The 23,852-nt window shown below is 40.6% G+C and overlaps 1 protein-coding gene across 1 annotated transcript in view; it reads right to left on the bottom strand.

Moving 5' to 3' along the window:
• Positions 1-11,930: 11,930 nt before the first annotated feature.
• DDX1 (DEAD-box helicase 1) overlaps positions 11,931-23,852 on the bottom strand; it is a 64,381-nt gene continuing 52,459 nt past the window's right edge. The window contains exons 20-26 of the mRNA XM_077488812.1: positions 23,640-23,731; positions 20,907-20,979; positions 20,760-20,832; positions 18,534-18,576; positions 15,984-16,079; positions 15,373-15,493; positions 11,931-12,372 (exon numbers count right to left, since the gene is read on the bottom strand). Of these exons, the coding sequence (XP_077344938.1) occupies positions 12,242-12,372; positions 15,373-15,493; positions 15,984-16,079; positions 18,534-18,576; positions 20,760-20,832; positions 20,907-20,979; positions 23,640-23,731 (629 nt within the window). The 3' untranslated portion in view covers positions 11,931-12,241. The remainder of the gene's footprint in view (positions 12,373-15,372; positions 15,494-15,983; positions 16,080-18,533; positions 18,577-20,759; positions 20,833-20,906; positions 20,980-23,639; positions 23,732-23,852) is intronic.

The following is a 23,852-nucleotide window of genomic DNA, read 5'->3' as shown; positions in this document are numbered from 1 at the left end:
ATTGTTTTATTTTATTGGATAGGTTTAATAGCAGAAAGAAAAAAAATATTTAAAGACAGGAATCACAGCCTATTGTTATCCCCCGACGAAGTCACGAGATGTGACGATACGCGTCGGGATTGGAGCAATAGGCGGAATCAGTAGTGGAGAAATTATACCAGCTTGGATTATTACCAGTCTTTTTAAACAAAAAGTGAGTGTATGTCTGTGTTTATGTTCTAATAAATTGATATAATAAGAAAGTTTAATAAATTGATAAATCTAATAAATTGATCAATTTTAAACGTAATTACGCTATTGGAACCTTTCTTCTATTTTCTTACCTCCCCAAACTGAGCTTACTAGAGGAGAAGACTATACCACAAGAGGAAAACCCTGAGGACTGCTGCATTTGATCCAACTATGCTGTAACCTTACAGCAGTAAGCTGAGGGGTTTGTACACATTCAGGTGTCACAGAGGATTGGCCTGACATCGGCCATCTTTTATATTCATGGTGGAGAGATATATTATTCATCTTAATATTTCGTTAGACTATCACAATAACCGTTTGGACCTTATCTTCACATTCAAGATTCCTTTATTTAGATTGCGCATTGGACTTTTTCATTACTCGGATTGTGATATGCTATTAACCATATCAGCACTTTATTTTATTTCAAATCTTTATCATTATTCGATTGGTTTCAAGCTGTCACTATCAGTTATGGATATTTATTGTGTGTAGAAACTTTATCTGCTTCATTTTTGCACCTTGGCAAGCAGCCATTTTTTTTAACCACATCAGCACGTCATTTTATTTCACCATTTTATCATTAATTGATTGATTTCAGGCTGTCACTATTAGTTATGGATGTTTACTGTGTGTAGAAACTATATTTGTTTTGTTTTATTCTTTGCACCTTGGCACGCAATCATTTTTTTGGATTATACTTTGTGTGCTCATTGCACTAGCACTTTAATCGTTTGAAGGTTCACAGCGCAGCATCATTATTTACTCAAGAATTATTATTTTTTCTCAGAATTATAGTTTTGTTTTTTTGTCTTTAGTGCAAAAAATAAAGGCTGTGTGTGTGTGTGTGTGTGTGTGTGTGTGTGTGTGTGTGTGTGTGTGTGTGTGTGTGCTGGTCGTGAAGGGGGGTAGACCTTCCGGAGGTAAAGTGGTTAAAAAACATTTTTGCCAGAAAAGTGCACCAAAATTGCCCCACATAATGGAATTCTATGGCAAATGTGTGAAACGGGCCTACACCTTATAAGAGTCTCATGTACTTTGTGTCTTTTTGTTAGTGGTTTTATCTCAAACACAGTAGACTTATTGAACTTTTCTTACAATATACTTATTTCATAACTCAAAGAAGAACTGAACTCTAGAAGCTGTGACCACAAAAGGGCATGCAGAGGGCACCATTTTTGCTTGCGGTCTTCCTGCCACTGATCATTTCACCGTTAATGACTTGCTATACCTTGTTCTGCAAGTTTGAAAGAAACCAAACAGAAGCACAGGGACCTTAGGTTTACACCTATATTTGGACTGGGGCTCTGGATTAAAGGCTGGCAGCTTATTCACACCAAAGAAATTCCACTGCTTCCGTTCCTTGGCTTGTGACTAAACCAACCCAACCTAAGGTTGAAGTGTCCTATCAGACATTTAAATGTCCATCTCCATGAGGACTAAAGAATGAAGATAATGTACTGAATATTTAAATCCAGAACACTAATGCCCTGTACACACGATAGGATTTTTCAACAACAAATGTTGGATGTGAGCTTGTTGTTGGAAATCCCGACCGTGTGTAAGCTCCATAGAACATTTGTTGTCGGAATTTCCACCAACAAATGTTTGAGAGCAGGTTCTCAAATTTTCAAGCAGAAGAGCTGCACTAGCTATTGAACTTAACTTTTCTCGGCTCGTCATATGTGTTGTACGTCGCCGCATTCTTGACGTTCGCAATTTCCGGCATTTGTGTGACTGTGTATGCAAGACAAGTTTGAGCCAACATCCTTCCGAAATCCACGGTTTTGTTGTCGGAAAATCCTATCGTGTGTACAGGGCAGACAGACTTTAATGAAAGTCGCCTCCAACTCGGATCCTCATCTTAACTGATGTGAATCTGATATTGCAGAAAGATTACCTAGGCCAGTGATGGCGAACCTTGGCACCCCTGATGTTTTGGAACTACATTTCTCATGATGCTCAACTACACTGCAGAGTGCATGGGAGAGCATCATGGGAAATGTAGTTCCAAAACATCTGGGGTGCCAAGGTTCTCCATCAGACCTAGGCATTCCCTGAAGTTGCTTCAAGGTCGCACTGTGATGGAGAAATGTCATTAGCACATCAAGGATTCCTCAGAAGTGTCTAAAGCTTTATTCAAATGGTCACACGGTACACATCCAGCAACATTTCGGAGCCATGCAGGGGGTCCCACATGGCTCTGAAACGTTGCCAGTGTGTACCGTGTGACCATGTGAATAAAGCTTTGTACCCTTCTGAAGAATCCTTGGTGTGCTGAAGACATTTCTCCATTCAGATTGCCTGTGGTCATCACAGCACCCGGTATTATTACAGCCATTTCCATGAATGTGTGCGTAGGGAATATTGAGATTAAAGTTGCACTGCAGGTCTCGGCAGTGTGAACCGAGCCTAATGCCGTTTACACACGATTGGAATTTTGGTCGGAAAAGGCTCTGATGGGTTTTCCGCACGGAATTTCGGTCAAGCTGTCTTGCATACACACGGTCACACCAACTTCCGACTGTCAAGAACGCAGTGACGTACAACACGCACAACGGGACTAAAAAAAGGAAGTTCAATACCCAGTAGCCAATAGCTTCCATCTCGTAGTTGAATATGAACATGCGTGAGTTTTTGCACGTCGGAATTGCATACACACGATCAGAATTTCCTACAGAAAGTTTTTCCGTCGGTAGAACATGCTCTCAAATTTTTGCTGGCGGGAATTCGGCCATCTAAATTCCGATAGAGCATACACACGGTGCGCATTTTCCGATGAAAAGCTCTCATCTGTCTTTTGCTGGCTGAAATTCAGATCGTGTGTACGCAGCATTACACTTTCTGCCATTGAAGTTGTGTCAAAGTCAGATCAAAGAAGTGCAGGAATCTTTTCTGAAGTCGGAGAAATTTCAGTAGTGTCAATTGGAACGGCTCTCTTAGCGATGCATGGCATTTGACATGTCCTGTGACTTGGGGTCTCACAAGTCATATCCTAAGTCGCACAAGTGTGAATGGAGTTCAAATGTCATTTCTGTCTGCTGCTATCAGCACGAGTCACTTCTGACAAGTTTTTTTGACACCAAGAGAAAAAAAGGTGACGAGAGGGAGCTCCAGCCGATTGCCAGCCCCAGCTCTGTTCCTGTGTGGAGGTGATGTGTCCCTTTCATCCAATCAGCCCTCAGCCCACTTTTATTCTGAACTCTCAGACAAGCATTTAAATGTTTGCATTTTTGGATGTAGAGAAGATGAGACTGCAGATAAACAGATACAACTTGTGTAGGATGATTTTTTTTGAATCTACGTGTATCACCTAAAGCAAATCACTTCACTGGGTATATGAAAGGGTTTACAATCACTTTAAACTAGTTTGTGCTCTGACAGATTATTTTATCTCATTTTTGGAATAAATTGAAATCTGGGATTTACATTTACATATTGTGAGGCTTTCGGTTAGAGGCAGGGCTTTGCTTCTTCATGTCAGAGCCTTCATCAAGGAGAACATTGAGCAGCAGAAGAGTGACATCTCCAAATCTCACTCCAAATTTGGTAAGTCAGAGGCAGTAGTGCCTTAGAGCTCATACTGCAGATATGCAGCTATGAGATTGTAGACACATTCACATACCAGAGAATTCTAAATATATACGGTGTCTATATATCAATCCATATAGATATATATTTTCAATACAGTTGTTGCAAACATATAGCATTAGCCAAAACAGAAGATTAAAAAAATAAAAAATAAAAAGGGAGATGTAGAATTAGTCTTAGCGTACAGTGAAAAGGGTATACATTTAAAGAGGAACTGAACTCAATAATGAAGATGTGCTGTGTTATAGGGAACACTTAGAAGTGTAAATTATGTTTAACTACCTGAATACCCAAATGACGGCCACAGCGTGGATGTGAATTCCCGGGAGGCCGTCATATGACACGCTCCCTACAGGGCGCGTGCGGAGCGCGCTGTGATCACAGTGTCACCGAGACTCTGGTGATCACCAATCTGAGTACAGGGCCGGTCCCGGCACCTTACCATGTGATCAGCCAATGACAGCTGATCACATGACAAACAAAAGCTCAGCGATCTTTTTTTCTCTCCTCACGCTGACAGCGGAGGAGAAAAAAAAAAAAAAAAAGCTGATCAACGGCTTATCTTAAAGGGACCAACAATGCCCACAAGTGCCACCTATCAATGCCCACCAGTGGTGCCAATCAGTGCCACCTAGAAGTGCTGCCTAACAGTGTAATCGATCAGTGCCCATCAGTGCTGCCTCCCTCATCAGCGTACATCAATGACAGACAAAAATTACCCGTTATAAAGTTTAAAAAAATAAAAATAAAATCGGTCTTTTTAATTTAAAAAACAAAATCGCACAGGTGATCAAATACCACCAAAAGAAAGCCCTATTTGGGGGGGAAAAAATTATAAAAATTTCATTTGAGTAGTGTTGTATGACCGCGCAATTGTCAAAGTGTGACAGCACTGAAAGCTGAAAATTGGTCTGGATAGGAGGGGGGTTTAAGTGCCCAGTAAGCAAGTGGTTAAGCAGTATCCTGAAAAAGTATAGATACACACAAACTTAACAAAAAAAAAAAAAAAAGATCTGACAGCTGTGAATCAATTAAAATAATAAAGTAAACTTTCGACAACACGCAAAATGTGGCCTATTACTGAGCAAATAACTAGAAGGGTCTGGAAAACCAGTCTGAATTTTTACAGACACCAGAATGCAACAACACAGACACCAGGAACTGGATCAGTAAGAATGGATTATTAGCGCCATCATGTGGTGAAGGCAATAAAGACACACGAGACCTACAGGTAAAAATACCTTAACATCACAGTAATCAGTAAATAGTTTAATTCCTTTTACTCAATTTTTTTTTCCTTTTTGTTCTTTTCTTCTTTTTTTTTCTCCCCTTTTGATTTTTTTTCTTCTTTTTTTTTTAGACTAGGTCATCATAAGAAAAACATGTCATGTGTAATTTTAAAGGGGGCATCACTATTGGGATCACCAGTAGCAGGTGCCAAATCAACTATATAGATCTTTAATGATCACTAGAGGGTTCACAAGCAGGAGGAAGGAGGTCCCAGTTTCTCCTATATAGATCTTTAGGTATCATGGGAGGGGTCACTAGCAGGAGAAAGGAGGTCCTATTTCCTCTATATAGATTTGTAATTATCACTAGAGGGGTCCCTTCTGGGAGGAAGGAGGTCTTAAATCCCCCATATAGCTCTTTGCTTATCACTAGAAGGATCACCAACAGGCTAAAGAAAATCCTGATTCCTCTATATAGATCTTTAATTATCACTGCAGGAATCAATAGCAAGAGAAAGAAGTCCTGATCCCTCTATATGCATTTTGTTGCTATACGGCACTGTTATTTTAACTGAATGTACATAAATCAAATTTATGTAATTTTTCACACAAATAGAGCTTTATTTTGGTGGTATTTGATCACCTTTAGTTTTTTTTTTGTGCTATAAACAAAAAACAAATATTTTCTACTCTCTGCTATAAAACATATCTAATTAAAAAAAAAAAAAAAAAAAAAGCCAATAAGCGCATATTGATTGGTTTGGTTTCAGGACTGTGGTATTGCAAGACAATCTGACACCAACAGACACTTTATGGGAACCATTGACACCAATACGGTGATCAGTGCTAAAAAAATATGCACTATCACTGTACTAATGACACTGGCTGGGAAGGGGTTAAACATCTAGGGCAATCAAAGGGTTGTGTGCTCAACCAGTGTGGGTGTACAGCATGCTTTTTTTTTTTTTTTAAACTAGGGGATGTGCTGGATTTTATTCCCAGCACTTCCCAGCTGACAGGACAGAGCTCTGCATTGTTTACATATCCAGAGCTCTGTCCAGTGTGTCTCATCACAGATCAACAGGTTTTCCAGCGGTCATCGATTGGTTTCTGCTGTGACTAATCACAGCAGAAGGGGTGCATGTGCCCCCTACCCAGAAGTGCAGAATCACCTTCTGTTTAAAAAAAAAAAAGTGCAGAATCACAGATATACACACGTGATTCTGCACAGAGCAACCACCCTGTAGCAGAAAAGCTGCAACTTTATATACAGTGCATCTTTAGTTATCACTAGAGGGAAGAAGGAGGTCCCAATTCTGCCTATATAGATCTTTAGTTATCACTAGAGGGATCCCCAACAGGAGGGAGGAGGTCCTGATTTCTTTATATAGATCTTTAGTCATCAATAGAGGGATCACCAGAAGGAGGAAGCAGGCCCCAATTACGTTATAAAGATCTTTAGTTATCATAAGAGGGATTCCCAGCAGGAGGAAGGAGGTCCTGATTCCTCTATATAGATCTTTAGTTATCATAAGAGGGATTCCCAGCAGGAGGAAGGAGGTCCTGATTCCTCTATATAGATCTTTAGTTATCACAAGAGGGATTCCCAGCAGGAGGAAGGAGGTCCTGATTCCTCTATATAGGTCTTTAGTTATCACTAGAGGGATCCGCACAGGAGGAAGGAGGTCCCGATTCTGCCTATATAGATATTTATGTATCACTCGAGGGATTCCCAGCAGGAGGAAGGTGGTCTTGGTTTCTTTATCTATATAGATCCCAAGTTATCACTAGAGGGATCAGCAGTAGGATCCTCCCCATGTAGATCTTTAGTTATCACTATAGGTATCCTCAAGCAGGAGGAAGGAGTTCCTGATTCCGCCTATATAGATATTTAGGTATCACTCAAGGGATTCCCAGCAGGAAGAAGGTGGTCCTGGTTTCTCTACCTATAAAGAGCCCAAGTTATCACTAGAGGGATCAGCAGTATGATCCTCCCCATATAGATCTTTAGCTAGACTTTAGAATACAGTGTCCAGTTCTGGAGACCTCACTTACAGAATGATGTTGATAATACAGAACAAGTCCAGAGATGGGCAACAAAAGTGATGGCAAGTCTGAGTGATAAAATATAACAGGATAGACTTCTAGAATTTAATAGATAGTGTTGAAAAAAAGATTACATGAAGGGGGTGAATAAGGTTCAGGAGGACAATATTTTCAACCTGATGCCAGGATGAAAAACACAGGGACATGACCTCAAACTAGCAGGAGGAAAGCTCAAAACTAACGTTAGAAAGTATTTCTTACTAAAAGAGTAGTTGATGCTTGGGATGGCCTTCCAGAAGTTGTAATGAGTCATTCAACAGTAAGTGGATTCAAACATGCTTGGGACAAACCTAGATATTTACTCTATAAAACTAGACGCAGGCTCGATGGACCACAATTTCTGGCATCTCTCGTCTACATTCTATGTAATTATACTGTACATTTGCGAGGCTGGGTCACAAGGCTGGAAAGGGATTGGTCCTTCATGGCTACTTGTTGACAATCCTCTAGGATAAACAAAGCTATGTTACCACGGCAACATCAGCAGAGCTCAGAAAGTAGGCCAAACATCACTTCCCATTTACTCGTATGGAAGAGATGGCTCCAAGACAGCGTTAACATGTAGCCAAATCCCACACACAGGTTACAGCCTATGGAAAGCAATAAACAATTCTTTATCTACTCAAAACAGTTTTAGAATATATTTTTAATAACGGTTCAGCAACAAATCCTATAGATCTCACTCCTCTTTTCTAAGAAGTGTGGCAATGTAAAGAAATAGGAAAACCAATACGATTTAAACTGCATTCATTATAAATAGTATTTATCAACACCATCGGGTACATTTTAATATGGATAAAAGGGAACATTGCTCCTTGTAAGTAATTCAATCTGAAAAGAAAAAGAAAAACTGCTCCTCTGTCTTCTCTGATACAAGAGCCCTGGTTCACACTGAATGCGGCTTTGAAATTGTGCAACTTCACTTGAAAAAATCGCACAATTTCAAAGCTGCACATCAGTGCGACTTCAGGTGCTACTTCGCTGACATCCGTATGACTTCATGCACAGATGTCTACGCAAGTCCCACCTGAAAAAAATCGCCAAAAGTAGTGTAGGGACTATGTTTTTTAAATTGGTGGGCACAGCAAAGACACGTTGCACCAATTTAAACAGTTCTATTGCAGACGATAGGGTGCGATTTGACCTGCCAAATTGCATTAAAAGTTGCAACAATGTGAACAAGGACTTTTGTCAAATTTACATAAACACAACTGCCCCCCTAAATTGCAAAGGCAGCCATACCAGGGCATACACGTGCCTTGGTGATTTGCATCGCAACATGGCAGAAATGATCTCATCACATTCGGTGGATGTGGGAAACTTTTTTTATTCCGAATCATAAAAATAGAAATAAATAAAAAACACAAGAAAAAAAAAACCACAATGGCTAGTAGTTGTAATAATTGACAGGTCCCCTGGATCCTCGTACATGGCATTGTGCAAAATATACACAACGATTCCAATTTGGTTTCTTTTTTTTTTTATAAACATCTAAGCAACATTGCTTTCTAATAACATTATCACAAGAACTACAGTTGGCTCATTTCCACACATGCTTCCACAATCTCACACACGTACAGGTACATGTACGTCTACATGCATTAACATAAGGGACAATTATTCACTAGACCACTAAGATAGTGTCTTGGTGCATTATAAAAGGTGTATGTATGGACAAAATGTCTATAGGTTTGGGAAGGAGTATAGAACGGTCAGAACCCCCATCAGGTTGTCACTGCTGATGCACCCTCTTTTTGGTGACCATCCCAAGAAACAAAATTTGGGGGCTATACATACATTTTAAAAAGAAGTCCAAACCTTTAATTTGGCCAAACTTCTTGGTCATAGCAGTACACTTATTTCTGCACTCCTGTGACCCAGATTCAGCTGACAGCGGGCTAAACTCCGCTGTCAGCTGACCTTACAGAGGTGGTCCCAGGCTCTGAAAGGATCCCAACATTAAGGATGGGATCCACCCAGATGCCTGACTGAAAGCTGGCTCAGACCCACAACATGCTGCTCAAAGCCTGAGCCAGCTGCTCTTGCACCCTCCACAGTCCGTTGCTCCAGTGAGCTGTGAATGACAGTCACCGCTCTCTCCTCGAGCGGTGACTTGGTAAAGACCAAGAACTGAGAACCCAGCAGTCATGTGATCGTTGAGTTCAGTCTTTGAGCTGGTGAGGGACAGCTGTAGTATTGAACCAATGTTGCAATCACACAGGTGAGCATGTATGTTTTTTTATTTTTGTTATTTTTATTATTCCCTTTGTGTGAAAGCCCTGGTGTTCCTGCCAGTCCCTCTTGCTTTTCTATTAAAAACTGACAACACTAAGCAGGAAAGCAAACCGTGGTCAGTTCTCTAGGTATGATGGGAACTCAGTGTGATCTCCAATGATCAGACTTGTCCTAACAACCGCCTACCCCCACCCTCCCCCCCCCCCCCCCCCTGCACAGCCTTTTACTGGGAAGCTCAGTGTGCTGCTGTTTCCCCACCCACCAGCTTATGCAGCTGAGAACAGAGAGATGGTGATCACTTTATAAAAAAAGGTATTTACAATTATTTTTTAATCTATACACAAATAGCATGCCTTTCATTTCTATTTCAAACTGAGTGGGCTGTTTTACAAGGTGATCATTTACAATCACTTTAAGGCCTGCCTCACTCGGATGGAAATCTAATACTAGCAGATCACAAAACGAATCTGTGCATTATCCCTGCAGGGCAAAGAAGCAGTTACACTATAAAAAGAATGATATAGGCCTTTTAGGGCCAGTGATACCATTAACATATTGCTTTTTGGGGGGTTCCTGAACAGGTTGAGTGCCACAGACAATTTTTCCCTGTTCTTGTCACATTAACCCCTTCCCGACCAGCCGCTGCAGTTGTACTGCGGCAGGTTGGCTCCCCTGGGCAAACCAACGTTACGTCGCTTCGCCTTTTGACCACTAGGTGGCATGTGCCCGTGGCTCATCACTGGAGCCGAAGAGAGTGCCTGGTGGGCGCGATGACTGCGAACGAGGATCTGTGTGTGTAAACACACAGATCCCGGTACTCTCAGGGGAGAGGAGACAGATCGTGTGTTCATACGAAGTATGAACACAGATCTCTCTCTCTTTCCTCCTAGTCAGTACCATCCCCCACAGTTAGAGCACACACTAGGGAACACAGTTAACCCCTTGTTCGCCCCCTAGTAACACTTCCTCCAACCCCCTTCCCTGCCAGTGACATGTATACAGCAATCAGTGCATTTTTTATAGCACTGATCACTGTATATTTGTCACCGGTCCCAAAAATGTGTCAAGTGTGTCCGCCGCAATATCGCAGTCCCGATAAAAATTGCTGATCGCCATCATTACTTGTAAAAAAAAATAAAATAAAAAAAAAAAATAATAATAATAATAATAATAATAATAATACTCTATCCCCTATTTTGTAGACGCTATAAACTTTTGCGCAAACCAATCAATATATGCTTACTGCGATTTTTACAAAAAATAATTTTTCGTTTTTTTAAATGTGGGATATTTATAGCAAAAAGTAAAAAAGATAGTGTTTTTTCAAAATTGTCGCTCTTCTTTTGTTCATAGCGAAAAAAACAAAAAACAAACAAAAAAAAAAATGACCACCAGGAAAACTATTTGTGGGGAAAAAAAAAGGAGGTAAGTTTTGCTTGGGTACAGCGTTGCATGACCGGGCAATTGTCAAAGTGACGCAGTGCCATATTGTAAAAAATGGCCTGGTCATTGAGCATCCAAATCTATGGTTAAAAGCAGCTCAAGCACATATATATACTTTAGTGGGGTTTTTTTTGCAGTTTGCTACTCCATTTAACGATCAGGATTGAAAAAAAAATGGAATCCCTGTACTATAAGATGGAGATTAAACAAGTCTAAGCCCTTGTACACACGGTCGGAGATTCAGACGGAATGTTTCCTATCGGACCGTTTTGTCGGATATTCCGATTGTGTGTGGTCTGCATCGGACTATTTCCGTCTGAATATCCGACGGACCAACTTTTCCAACTTGTCGGAAAAATTTTCCGACAAAATGCTTTGATCGGACATACTCCGATCATGTGTAGCCTACTCCGACGGACAAAGTGCCACGCATGCTCAGAACAAATTCCTAGACCAAAGCTATTGGCTACTAGCCTGAACGTAGTCCCATCGTAACGAAATAACGTCATCACGTTATGTACAATAGGATTTTCCGACAACTTAGTCCGACCGTGTGTATGCAACATCACTTCCGGACCTCTTCCAGAATTAATCCGTTGGAATTACTCCGATGGATTTGGTTGTCGGAATCTCCGACCGCGTGTACAAGGGCTAAGAACGCTGTCCCTGACACCTCTGCCTGTCCTAGTATCCAAGCACCAATCCCCAGTGCTGTCAACTCTTATTTATTAGAATTTAATAAAAAGCAAAATGTATATCTTCTACTACGCAGTTGAGAGTGGTGCACTCAGATATTCAACAACCTTTTTCCTTCTTTTTTTTATATTGCCGAGTTAATAGGCTGGTACCCACATGTAAAAACGGGAAAGTGAGACTTTCACCTAGTTAACTGATATAGAATATATACTGTTCTACAAATTTAATTTCTGTATACTTGCAATTCATTCTGTACCTGTTTTCAGAGACGGTTCAGCAGGAAGAGGAAATCAGCAATTACATGATGAAGCTCTATAGCGTGCAGTTCTGGATTGTTTTGTGCTTCAGTACTCAGTACTGTTGTATTCACCAATCATAAAATAAAACAGACTTTGCATGTATGTTTGTATTTTTATTGTTACAGCATGCACAAAAGCACTGACAAACATCTCAACCAAAAAAAGGAAACTTCGATGTACCTCATTACTTAATACCAGGCATTAGCTGGTATAGAAGAAAGACAAACCATGAAAAAAAAAAAAAAAACCCAAAAGGAAATATACTAGTGTCTATATTCGCTTAATTCCTGGATGTGTAAGTGCAGCTCCAGGCGTAGTGACCGTTGCTCAGTTTGATGTTCCATGCTGCATAGGATGCTCTATTCAATGGGTCTCTCCATTGAAGAGCACATTTACTGACACTTCAGAGGATCAGAAGGTTCTGAAGAGCTGGTTGGGCAGATAACCCAGATGTAAAAAGGAGGTCTGAGCCTCTTTCTCCAAAGAAGCCAGCTCTTGTACAGTAGGCGCCAACATGTCTACATGCCCTTTATAAAGTCCACCTGCAAAGAAAGAAAGAAAGACTCCAATGTGAAATGGCTCAAGTACAAGGAACAAACAATGTCTGCATGCGCATGGTGCCGTGCATAAAATGAACCTGTCACCAGATGCACATTATGTAAAAGGTATTGTTTAGCACAGATAAACATATGCTGGGGATGATATCAATGTCGTTGCATCATTAGCGACTTAGAAAACCTATGTAGGACAGGAGTCGCAACAATTCATTATCTTCATATTTGTCCCTGGTATATGACTTTAGCTAGTCCTATAGGGAGTATATAGATGGTAGTCCTAGAGCTTGTATCTTTAACAAGGGAACAATGGCAGCTCCTATATAGGTCTACCTATTAGAGAGCTACACTTGCTGAACTTTGGCTCTCATTATTTAGCAGATATCTTACTCGTTTGGCAACCTTACAAGGTGGCTGCAACTTTATCAGAAGTCAGTGACACTGCTTGGGTTCCTAACAGCATAAAAGTCATTGTTGATTGTGTTCTTCTGTAGCAGACCAATGGGCCTATGGGCTTAAAAACGTAGACATTCCAAGGCCATACAAAGGGTAGCATCACCAAAACACCCGATCAGCAGGGAATCCTTTACGGACGATTCAAAGTTAGGTTTTCCATTGTAGCACGTTAACACGTATTGCATTAGGGCAGCTCATTCATTATGATTGAGCTGTCAGTACACGCCAAACAAAAATAAATACACATGCCCCTTTTATAGTATCTCACAAAAGTGAGTACACCCCTTTCATTTTTGTAAATATTTTATTATATCTTTTCATGTGACAACACTGAAGAAATGACACAATTGCTACAATGTAAAGTAGTGAGTGTACAGCTTGTATAACAGTGTAAATTTGCTGTCCCTTCAAAATAACTCAGCACACAGCCATTAATGTCTAAATGGCTACAAATGGCAACAAAAGTGAGTACACCCCTAAGTGAAAATGTCCAAATTGGGCCCAAAGTGTCAATATTTTGTGTGGCCACCATTATTTTCTAGCTCTGCCTTAACTCTCTTGGGCATGGAGTTCACCAGAGCTTTACAGGTTGCCATTGGAGTCCTCTTCCACCCCTCCATGATGACATCACGGAGCTGGTGGATGCTTGTGCTCCTCCACCTTCCATTTGAGGATGCCCCACAGATGCTCAATAGGGTTTAGGTCTGGAGACATGCTTGGCCAGTCCATTACCTTTAGGCTGGATTCACACCTATGCAGTTTTAGTGCTTTTTGCAGATTTGCACTACAGATTGTGTTCCATAGGAAACCATGATAAATGGACTGTAGTGCAAATCTGCAAAAAGCACTAAAACTGCATAGGTGTGAATACAGCCTAACCCTCAGCTTCTTTAGCAAGCCACTGGTCATCTTGGAGGTGTGTTTGGGGTCGTTATGTTGGAATACTGTCCTGTGGCCAGTTCTCTGAAGGGAGGGGATCATGCTCTGCTTCAGTATGTCACATTACATGTTGGCATTCATGGTTCCCTCACTGAACTGTAGCTCCCCAATGCTGGCAACACTCATACAGCCCCAGACCACACTCCCACCCCCATGCTTGACTGTAGGCAAGACATACTATTCTTTGTACTGCTCACCTGGTTGCTGCCACACACACTTGACACCATATGAACCAAATAAATTTATCTTGGTCTCATCAGACCACAGGACATGGTTCCAGTAATCCATGTCGTTAGTCTGCTTGTCTTCAGCAAAGTGTTTACAGGCTTTCTCATGCATCATCTTTTGAAGAGGCTTCCTTCTGGGGCGACAGCCATGCAGACCAATTTGATGCAGTGTGTGGCGTATGGTCTGAGCACCGACAAGCTGACCCCTCCCCCATCCTCTACAGCAACGCTGGCAGCACTCATACACCCATTTCCCAAAGACAACCTATGGATATGATGCTGGACATGTGCACTCAACTGCTTTGGTCGACCATCGCGAGGCCTGTTTTGAGTGGAACCTGTCCTGTTAAACCGTGGTATGGTCTTGGCCACAGTGCTGCAGCTCAGTTTCAGGGTCTTGGGAATCTTCTTATAGCCTAGGCCATCTTTATGTAGAGCAACAATTCTTTTTTTTTAGATCTTCAGAGAGTTATTTGCCATGAGGTGCCATGTTGAACTTCCAGTGACCAGTATGAGAGAGTGAGAGCGATAAAACCAAATGTAACACACCTGCTCCCCATTCACACCTGAGACCTTGTAACACTAATGAGTAACATGACACCAGGGAGAGAAAATGGCTAAATTGGGCCCAATTTGGACATTTTCACATATATATGTTCCTTTCTTTTGAAAGATCAAACACCGCAGAGCCCAATGACCCCTAAATGATTGCACTAGCGATCATCAAGAGTGCCTTTCCACCCAACTTCGCCATTTGTAGAAGTCTGCACTACAGCTTTTATGAATGAAAGGTCCATTCTCTCCATTCATAGATTGTGTTGGCTGGACTAAAAGGACGGGCATAGATGCGCATTCTTGATGACTGTCCATCAGAGTTCACTCAATTCTATTAAACTCTGCCACACCAAAACGATTACAGCAACAGAATGTGTGGGCACTGGAGGAGGAAGATTTCTGCATAACCAGGAATCGTGTTTTTTATTTAAACTTCGGCTTTAAATGGAAAAGTCTGAAGCAAAGTTTGCTAAGGTTTACTCAGGGGAGTTATGTTTTAGGGTTTAGGTAAGGCAGCGGTAAGCGCTGGGGATCAGTTTAAGGATACATTTAACGCTAGGACACGTGGGATAAGCTTATTTTTGTTTCCAAAAGGCCCACACAGAGGACTTCAGTGGGTCCCAGTGTTGACCATCAGCATTGCAGTTTTCAGTGTGACCTATAGAGACACACTTGTTTTGAATTGTGGTATGCCACATTACACCATTTACATAGCCATAGAAAATAACCTCATATGTAATAGAATACAACCGTCTGATGAATGGGAAAAAAAAAAAAAAAAAAAAAAAAAAAAAAAAAAAAAAAAACTTACCACCAGTAGCTCTCCGTTTTCCATATGATACTTTTCCATCAAATTCATCCACAGGCACCTTCATGTCCTGATCTACATGTGTTATGGTGCAAGTCAGGTGCTCCTCAATTTCTGACAGCAGCTAAAGAAAAATTACAGATTAGTAACAGCCATTGACAGGGGATGTATTTAGCACAGCAAGGATTACCATTGCATTACAGGAAAATAAAAGGAATTTTCTATATTAGAGCAAAAAATAAAAATAAAAAAAAAACTGGACGTTTTTGGGTGCAAGAAGGGGACAAGAGAAGTGTACAACCTGCTGCCAGAACCCTGTCAAAAATCAATGATACGCTTAAAAACACAGCTGGACATGGTCCCGATTGGTACTCATGGTTAACGGTGTGCGTTTAGGGATGTAGGTCTCCAAAAACCATGAAATGAGTGTGCTTGGGGCATATGCTTCTAAACTCATACGGTCAGACCAGCATTCAGCCACGGGCTGTATGCTGCATCCGTTCCTCCTTGTGTCAAACAACATCCAGTTTTAATGTTCTATGAGTCTGTATGCATTGACCATCTGCCCAAAAGAGACTAGAATTGTAGCTGAAACAATGTATAGTGGAACATACCTGCATCTCATTGTACCATATGGTACAGCCACCTTCATCCTTCAGCCTGGTATTATAACAACCTTTACCACGACTGCTGCACACATGATACCAAACCTGTGGCCAGAAAAGAAAGGAGGTGAAAAGTGATCACACCTACATAAAGACACGCAAAAACAGAACTTTGTTTCATGTTAATCAAGCATGGATTAGAACAGAAACCCAGGAAGGGGGACAGGTTTTGGCAGTGCAATGTCAATGGTGTGCTTGAAAGGTGAATGTATTTCTTTTAGATGTGTGTTTTTGTTTTTTGCATAAAACTTAAAACTTTGAGTAGTTCTAGCACTTGACTCCATAATCTGAACTAAACAGCTTGATTTTATTAATTCAGCATTCAGATAAAAGGATCAAATAATGCTCCCAGATATATATTCTTCTAGAATGATCCTGACTAGATCTAATTCTCTGGTTCCCAATAATGTAATCTGGAAGCCGAGCAGAAATTGATGTACTAGATTAAATACCAATATGAGCATGCATCTGTAGGATAGTCTAACAAAGTATTTTTTTTATCTTTACAGTATGGGGTCATATGAAAGGAAAACTGCTATTTAAGTGTGTAATTAAAGGAAACACACACTTAGAAAGGTATGGTGGCTGCCATCACTGGCCTTTTTTTAACACTAGTTGCCAAACTCTGGCGTTCATATTTTCGGAGTCACCACCCTGGATTAAGTATCCATAGTATAAAGTCAGTGTGAGATCAGAATGCCTGATCTCCATACTTGTTAAAGGTCAGTGACTCGAAAAGTATTGAAGCCAGAGGATCAGTGTGATAGCCAGGCAACAAAAAAGGTGCGGATAGCAATGGCAGCCTCCACATTCCTTTAGTAGAAGTTTCCTTGGAATATATACATAGGTAAAACTAATATACCATGCATATTAAAATGCACTAGTAAATACCGATGTGAAACGAAATGCTGAAACTTCACCCAAAAGGGGAAGTTCCACTTTACCTCCACCTCCCTCCTCTCCCATATTTAGAATGTATTTTTTTGGGAGGGGAGAGGGTACACGATTATGACACGTTACAAGCCCCAAGAGACTGCAGGTCCATTCATATGCACAGCCTGCTGTGAAGCCGCAAGGAGTCAAGCGTTGCCCACAGTTAAGATACCGACACCTCGGCCCAAGACTGGCAAAAAGCCGCGTCAACTGAGGACATCACTGGATCCTGGGAAAGGTAAGGGTCAGTTTTTAAAAGTCAGCAGCTACAGTATATGTAGCTGCTGACTTTTACATTTTTGTTTACAGGGTGAAGATCTTCTTTAAAGTATACCTAAAAGGCAAAACTTTTTTTTTCGAGTTTTGGATAGAGTGTAGAGGGATTTGAACCCATCGATCGATTTTTATCACCGTCTGTGCCCCTGTTAAGGAGAGTCACCCTATTATGTTCTGTTTGAAAGTGAAATGAAAAGAAAATCCCACATTTGGGTTGTACCCAGAAAAGTAATAGAGGGGAAATCTTCTAATGGGGACACCAGTTCTGGTGACCTGGGGGTCCCCAAGGAAGTCCCTTATTTTGCAGAGATTTTCTCTCACTTCCTGTTTGGCTATGAGACAGGATATGACGAAATATCACCAATGGGAAACAGATGGTGAAAAAAAAAAAGAATAATAATCTGGCGTGTTAAAACCGTTCTTTGTTCTATCCAAAATGGAAAAAAAAGCTCTCTTCCTCCAGTGCATCCCTCCCCCACACAGTTAGTAATCACCTCCCAGTGACTAACTTAACCCTTTGATCGCCTCTGGTGTTAACCCCTTCCCTGCCAGTGCCATTTATACAGTGACAGTGTGTTATTTTAGCACTGTATTGGTGTCACTGGTCCCCAAAAATTGTCACTTAAGTGTCCAATTTAGTCGCCACAATGTTGCAGTCACGCTAAAAACCACTGATCCCGGCCATTACTAGTAAAATAAAAACACCATTAATCTATCCCATAGTTTGTAGACGTGATAACTTTTGCACACACCAATCTATATACGCCTATTGAGAATTTTTTTTCTTTTACCAAAAATATGAAGCAGAATACATATTGGCCTATACTGATGAAGAAATTAGATTTTTTTTTTATTACGAAACGCTTCATAGCAGAATGAAAAAATTGTTTTTTTTTTTTTAATTCAAAATTGTCAGTTTTGTTTATAGCGCAAAAAATAAAAACCGCAGAGGTGATCAAATACCAGCAAAAGAAAGTTCTGTTTGTGGGGGAAAAAAAAGAAGGTAAATTTTATTTGGGTACAACGTCGTACGACCGCGCAACTAAGTTAAAGCAAAGCAGTGCCGTATCGCATAAAACGGCCTGGTCATTAAGAGGGTAAAGCCTTCCGGAGCTGAAGTGGTTAAATAAAATTTTGTAACAGGTCACCTAAAAATTAAATATTCCTCTTAAATGTAATAAAATTCTTTGCAACTTTCTGCCAGCCCCTTATATGTTTAGAAGAATTTGTACAGCCCCTGTAGAAACATGCAGTGATTACAGCGCATAATCATTCCATCAAACTCCTTACCTTCTCTTTTTCCGCTGCCACCAGAGAAATGGCCAATCCCATTCTGAAAATGGAAACATCTGTTAAGCAAGCCAGTAATAGACAAACTCACCATTAAATACAAAGGTGTGTGTTTTTGCTACATTTTCCAGCACGGTGTTAAGTAAAATTTTTCAAATAGTCCAATATTCAGTGGCTGTCTGTATCCAATTACAGCACCAGTTCACTACACAATTCACCTCTAAAAAAAAAAAAACAAAAAAAAAAAAAACAATGGAAACCTGTGGGATCAGTACACAGGACAAAGTGGCAGCCCGCAGTGAATAATGGAAATCTTTGCAGAGAGGGAAAAGGCGGGCTTGCTCCTCTCTGGAAGAGATGTGTGTGTGTGTGTGTGTGTGTGTATATATATATATAAATATATATATATATATATATATATATATAAAATTTATATCAGAGTAAAAAAAAAAAAAGTGTGCATGTATGTTTGCATCAGTACTGCCCCTAAACATCACCCTTCTAGGTCAGCACTGAGGAGAGAAACAAGGCCGCCATCATCCATCTGAGTAAAGCTCTGTTGAACAGTCCAAAGCACGGCTGTACAAAAAAGTTACAAGCAGGAGTGCATGCTCAGTAAGTGCCCACCAACACCAGGGCGGTCCACTGCGGTGCATTTAACACGTTAAGTGTTTAGCAATAGAACAGCTCATGTATTTGAATAGGCTGCCAACGCACCGCAGGAACTCAAATTGTTCATGCACCAAGATTTGGCTAGAGCAGAAAAGCTTTTGAATCACATTAAGAGAACTTACCGATAACAGAAAAGAAAAATCCCTCTAATCGCTGCCCACTGGCAAAGCCAGAGTGAATCTTGAATGAAAGCAGCTTCTGCCTGGCTCCGTCCAGCCTCCAACATGATGCGTTTTACCCCCCCCCAGGGCCTATTCATCCCTGACTAAGCCCCAGGGCAAAACACTGCAGGGGCATGGTCTGGATAGAGCAGGGCTGAAGCTGCTTTCATTCAGGAAAAAAAAAAAAAAAACAATGGGTCCTCTGTAAATGGAAAAATACAAGTTCCAACAACCTTTGCGGCTGTCAGCTTGTAGTTCTCAAACTGCCATGGTGCTGTGGGGTGCTGTGGAGCGCTGTGGTAGTTCGAATCCTCCTGTCAGATTGTATCTGCTTGACGTACAAGGATACACCGACAGGTCTGCAGGAGACCTGCATGGCACCAGTGACTTGCTGATCGCTGGTGTAATGCTTTAGAGGCTCCAGAAACAAAAAATAAATAAAAGCACATTTTTTTACCTGCAAAAAAAAAATATGCATTTATTCTTTTTTGTTAAAAGGTGAACTTATCCTTTAAGCCAGGGCAGCCCTTTTCCATGCCAGCACCCTCCTCCTGTATGGGTCACCGGAACCTGAAATGGAAACCTTGAGCAGTACGCAAAGTTTCTTTAGCATATGGCCACATTAAAAGAGAAGTACAGGGTTTTTTTTTTTTGATTCATACTTACCTCAGTGGATGGAGCATCAGACCGATGCTGCAGTTGTTCCCCACCGTCTCTGCACTCAGAACCGAGCCACCGAACACAGCTCGTTTTTCACAGATCCGAGAGGAAAGCTGCCAACAATCAGCATCTCTCCTCTCTGATCCTTCACGCTCACTGGAGCGCTGAGCTGTGGAGGGGCAGAGAGGCAGTCTCATCGGCTCGCTAAGACTGCCATCAATCAAGGCAGCAGGTGGATCCAGACTTAGAAGTCGGAATGATGTGATGCCCCGACTGATGGTAGTGACATCAGTGGACTTCAGACCGTTCTCCTCTGAAAACGGGTCACAGGAATGTAAAACGAAATGTACTTCTGTGACCCTTAGAAGAAGCCCAGCCTAAAAAGCTTAGGCTAGACTTCTCCTTTAAGGGTGCGTTTATAGTTGTGGTGCCCGCTGAAAAGCATTCTGCGGTGGATCGCTCTTCACAGGATGGTGAGGAAATGTGATCTTACTGTGTCACTGTCCTTTTTTAACCCCCCCCCCCAAAAAAAAACAAAAAAAAAACAACACCACCATGCCACAACAGTGTGCATTGCACGTAGTTGTAGTGTACCTATTCAGGTGATTGTGGCGGGGAAGGGGGCAAATCTATGTTATTGTCCTCCAAGTGTAAACTAGGCCGAAAAGAAAAGCTTCCAGCGATTAAAAAAAAAAAAAAAAAAGGGAGAGGATACTTCACAACTATACAGTACCTCTCAGCTCTTCCAACTCTTCCAATGCGATGGACATAGTTCTGCTTCTCATCCGGAAGGGTTACGTTGATAACTGAATGATGAACAGATATCATTATGGCCAATCATTCTTACACAAAACAATCAAATAACCAGAAACCAACTCACCATAAGGAACTCCATGGATATCAATACCTCTGGCAGCCACATCTGTGCAGACCAGGAATCGAACTTCATTTTTCTTAACACAAAATAATGGGAGTAAGAAAAAGTGAATTGACAGGCCTAAGACAAAGCGGTAATGCAATTTAATCACAATGTTTATTATTTCAAGATGAGAAGAGGTGTACTGCAACTAAACTAATAGATTTTTGAAGGGGGAGGTTCCATTTTGGGGACATTGTGTCTCGTATTTGTTCGTGTGTTGTATATGCAAGGGGGGGGGGGGGGGAATCTCCAAAAATAATTTTCTATAAAAAAACTTTGATTAAAAAATAAATAAAACAGACTTGGAGGAAAATACCTCCAGCTCTGCATCTCTCATTGGCTCTCTTATGACTTCCCTCTCTTCCTGGCAAAATCTCACAAGAGAAAAAGACAGCTAAGCATGATGGCATAAGCCTAGGCTAATGACCAGACAAGAAAGAGTAAGTGGACTGTATAAGGTATTAACTGGCAGAAAAAAAAAGGTTTTACTATTCAAAGTTAAAACAACAAGGACAGAAGATTTAATAGATGGAAAGCTGAAAAAAATAAATAAAATAAATAACTGAAGGTCCACTTTAAACAGCTTAATAGATCTGCCAAAGGATTTGTATTACTCTTTATCCAGCTCTGCCCTACCATACAGATCTGTCTAGCAGGAGAGGGGACCTAATCTTTCTCTGCTGCAGTTCAGACAATGAAAAGAGAAGATAAAGACAGATTCTCTCATCTCTCTGCTTTTTCCTATCTACATGTTTCTTGTACTTCAGCACAATTGATTGGCTCCCTGTGTTGCTTCGCCCTATTTGAGCATGCTGTGCAAGAACAGACTGATTTCAAGTCAAATTCAAGTGCTCACACTCCATTAAAAAGAATAAGTTCATCTGTCTAAAGAAAAATAATAAATGCACTTTTTTTGCAGGTAAAAACAATGCGCTTAATTTTTCTAAGCCTGTATTTATTGCACCCAAGATCAGATCACATGTGCAATCTCAGGCTCCTGCAAACTATTGGTATAAAGCTGTCTGCTCGTACAGACAGGCAGTTATACAATGACAGAAAAACACAGAACACTTGGAGCGCTGCGAGTCTAGGGGCCAAGTAGAGCGCTGTGATGAGGAGTAATCAGATAAGTAGATCAGAACCATTATAGCCAGCACAGCATGGAAAGAGATGCGACAGTCAAAAAAACCAAAATGAAGCGCACTGAAGGAATGATCAAATAAATTCCAACGTAGTACTGTATGCATAAACAATGCTATTTAAGACTTTGACAAATCAACAAGCACATTTTTTTAATTAATGACAGAAAGACTCAATTAACTACCTAGCGCACTCACTAGCGTCCCGGTAGTTTGAGAACTACAAGCCGTCAGCTGCGAAGGCTGTTGGTACTTGTAGCTCATTAATTTAGAGGTTTGTGAATAAAAGATGCGGCCATGTGGGCAGAGGCCCACACGACCACGCTCTTTTAAAAATGTGACAGCAAGTGTGGGGAGAAGATCTCCAGCTCGTTGTCACAATAGGGTGGTGGAATTAGCAACAGGCTGCAGGTGTGGGAACATGTTGCATGTTCCACCTTAGAAACAGGTGGAACATGTTCAACGGCAAACTATATATATTAAAAAAAAAAATTATAATATATATATATATATATATATACATATACACACATATATACACACATACACACACACACACACACACACACACACACTTCAATAAAAATCTGTATTCATTTGTGCCTATTAGTACTGTGATGGAAATGATAATCCATTGATACATTGGGGTCGATTTACTAAAAGCAAATATACTGTGAACTATGCAAGTGCAGTTGCACGCATTTTCCCAAGAACTTAGAAAAAAATTAAAAATAAATAAAACTGCTGATAACCATCATCCAATAATGCGCAAGAAATAATGCTGCTTTTTATATTTTCTTTGTCTCTGATTGGGTATGCTTTAGAAAGTGAGGCTTTAAACCATCTCAATGTATTATCATGTTAGGTGCGTCCAGTGGTTAGCGAAGTACTTGAGAATGGCATACTATATTTGTGTGTTGTGTCTCAAGAGTCCTGTTTTGTATTATTTCTTCTTTGTGATGCATCTTATGTAACAGACGTCTTGTTTTTGGAAAATAGAGGTTGAAAAAAAACGATAAAAAAATAAAAATAAAGAAAGTGAAGCTTTACCACATTACATTTACTAAGAAACATGAGTGCAACTGCAAATTGCACAGTCTCCTTTTAGGCCTGGTTCACACCAATGCATTTTTTCAATTTTGCAGAAATACACTACAGTCCATTTAACATGGTTTCCTATGGATGTAGTTTTATGGAAAGGGCCAGGGATTTTTTTTCCAAGTTTTTTGGTTCCATAGACTTTAACGGATCAAAGGTGTGTACTGAAAAATGCAAAATGCACCTGCAACATGCAAACTGCAACCTGCATAGGATCAGGCCTTAGTAAATCAACCCCAATGTACCATTAGGAAGTATCAAAATGTATCTGTGTAACCAAAGAATTGTAAAGCAGTTGCATATGCTGCATTTGTTTTCACTGCTAAACTCCCTGCTATACATTGACAACTGCAGGCCACATCAAATAATGCAGTTCTGTAAAAAGCAACAATGACATCTACAGGCCATATCAAATAATGCACTGTTCTCAGCACAGCAGTGGCTCCCAAGCACATACCTTAAATCTCTCCAAGTTTTGCTTTCTCTCCTGTGGCTTCCTGTCACTGTGCAGACATACGCATGAGAATTGGTGACCTTTCCTGTCAGGCCCTGAAACATTATTTCAATAAATAAACATTTGAGATTAAATTAGTTCTTTTTTATCTGAGATGGCAGAATATATATATATATATATATATATATATATATATATATATATATATATATATAT

This window comes from Lithobates pipiens, unplaced genomic scaffold (assembly GCF_037356315.1).
Source record: "Lithobates pipiens isolate NorthernLeopardFrog02 unplaced genomic scaffold, aLitPip1_a1.2 Scaffold_18, whole genome shotgun sequence".
In the NCBI taxonomy this organism is placed as follows: Eukaryota; Metazoa; Chordata; class Amphibia; order Anura; family Ranidae; genus Lithobates; species Lithobates pipiens.
Note: the sequence above shows the minus strand (reverse complement) of the source record. Positions and strands in the feature narration are given on the sequence as shown.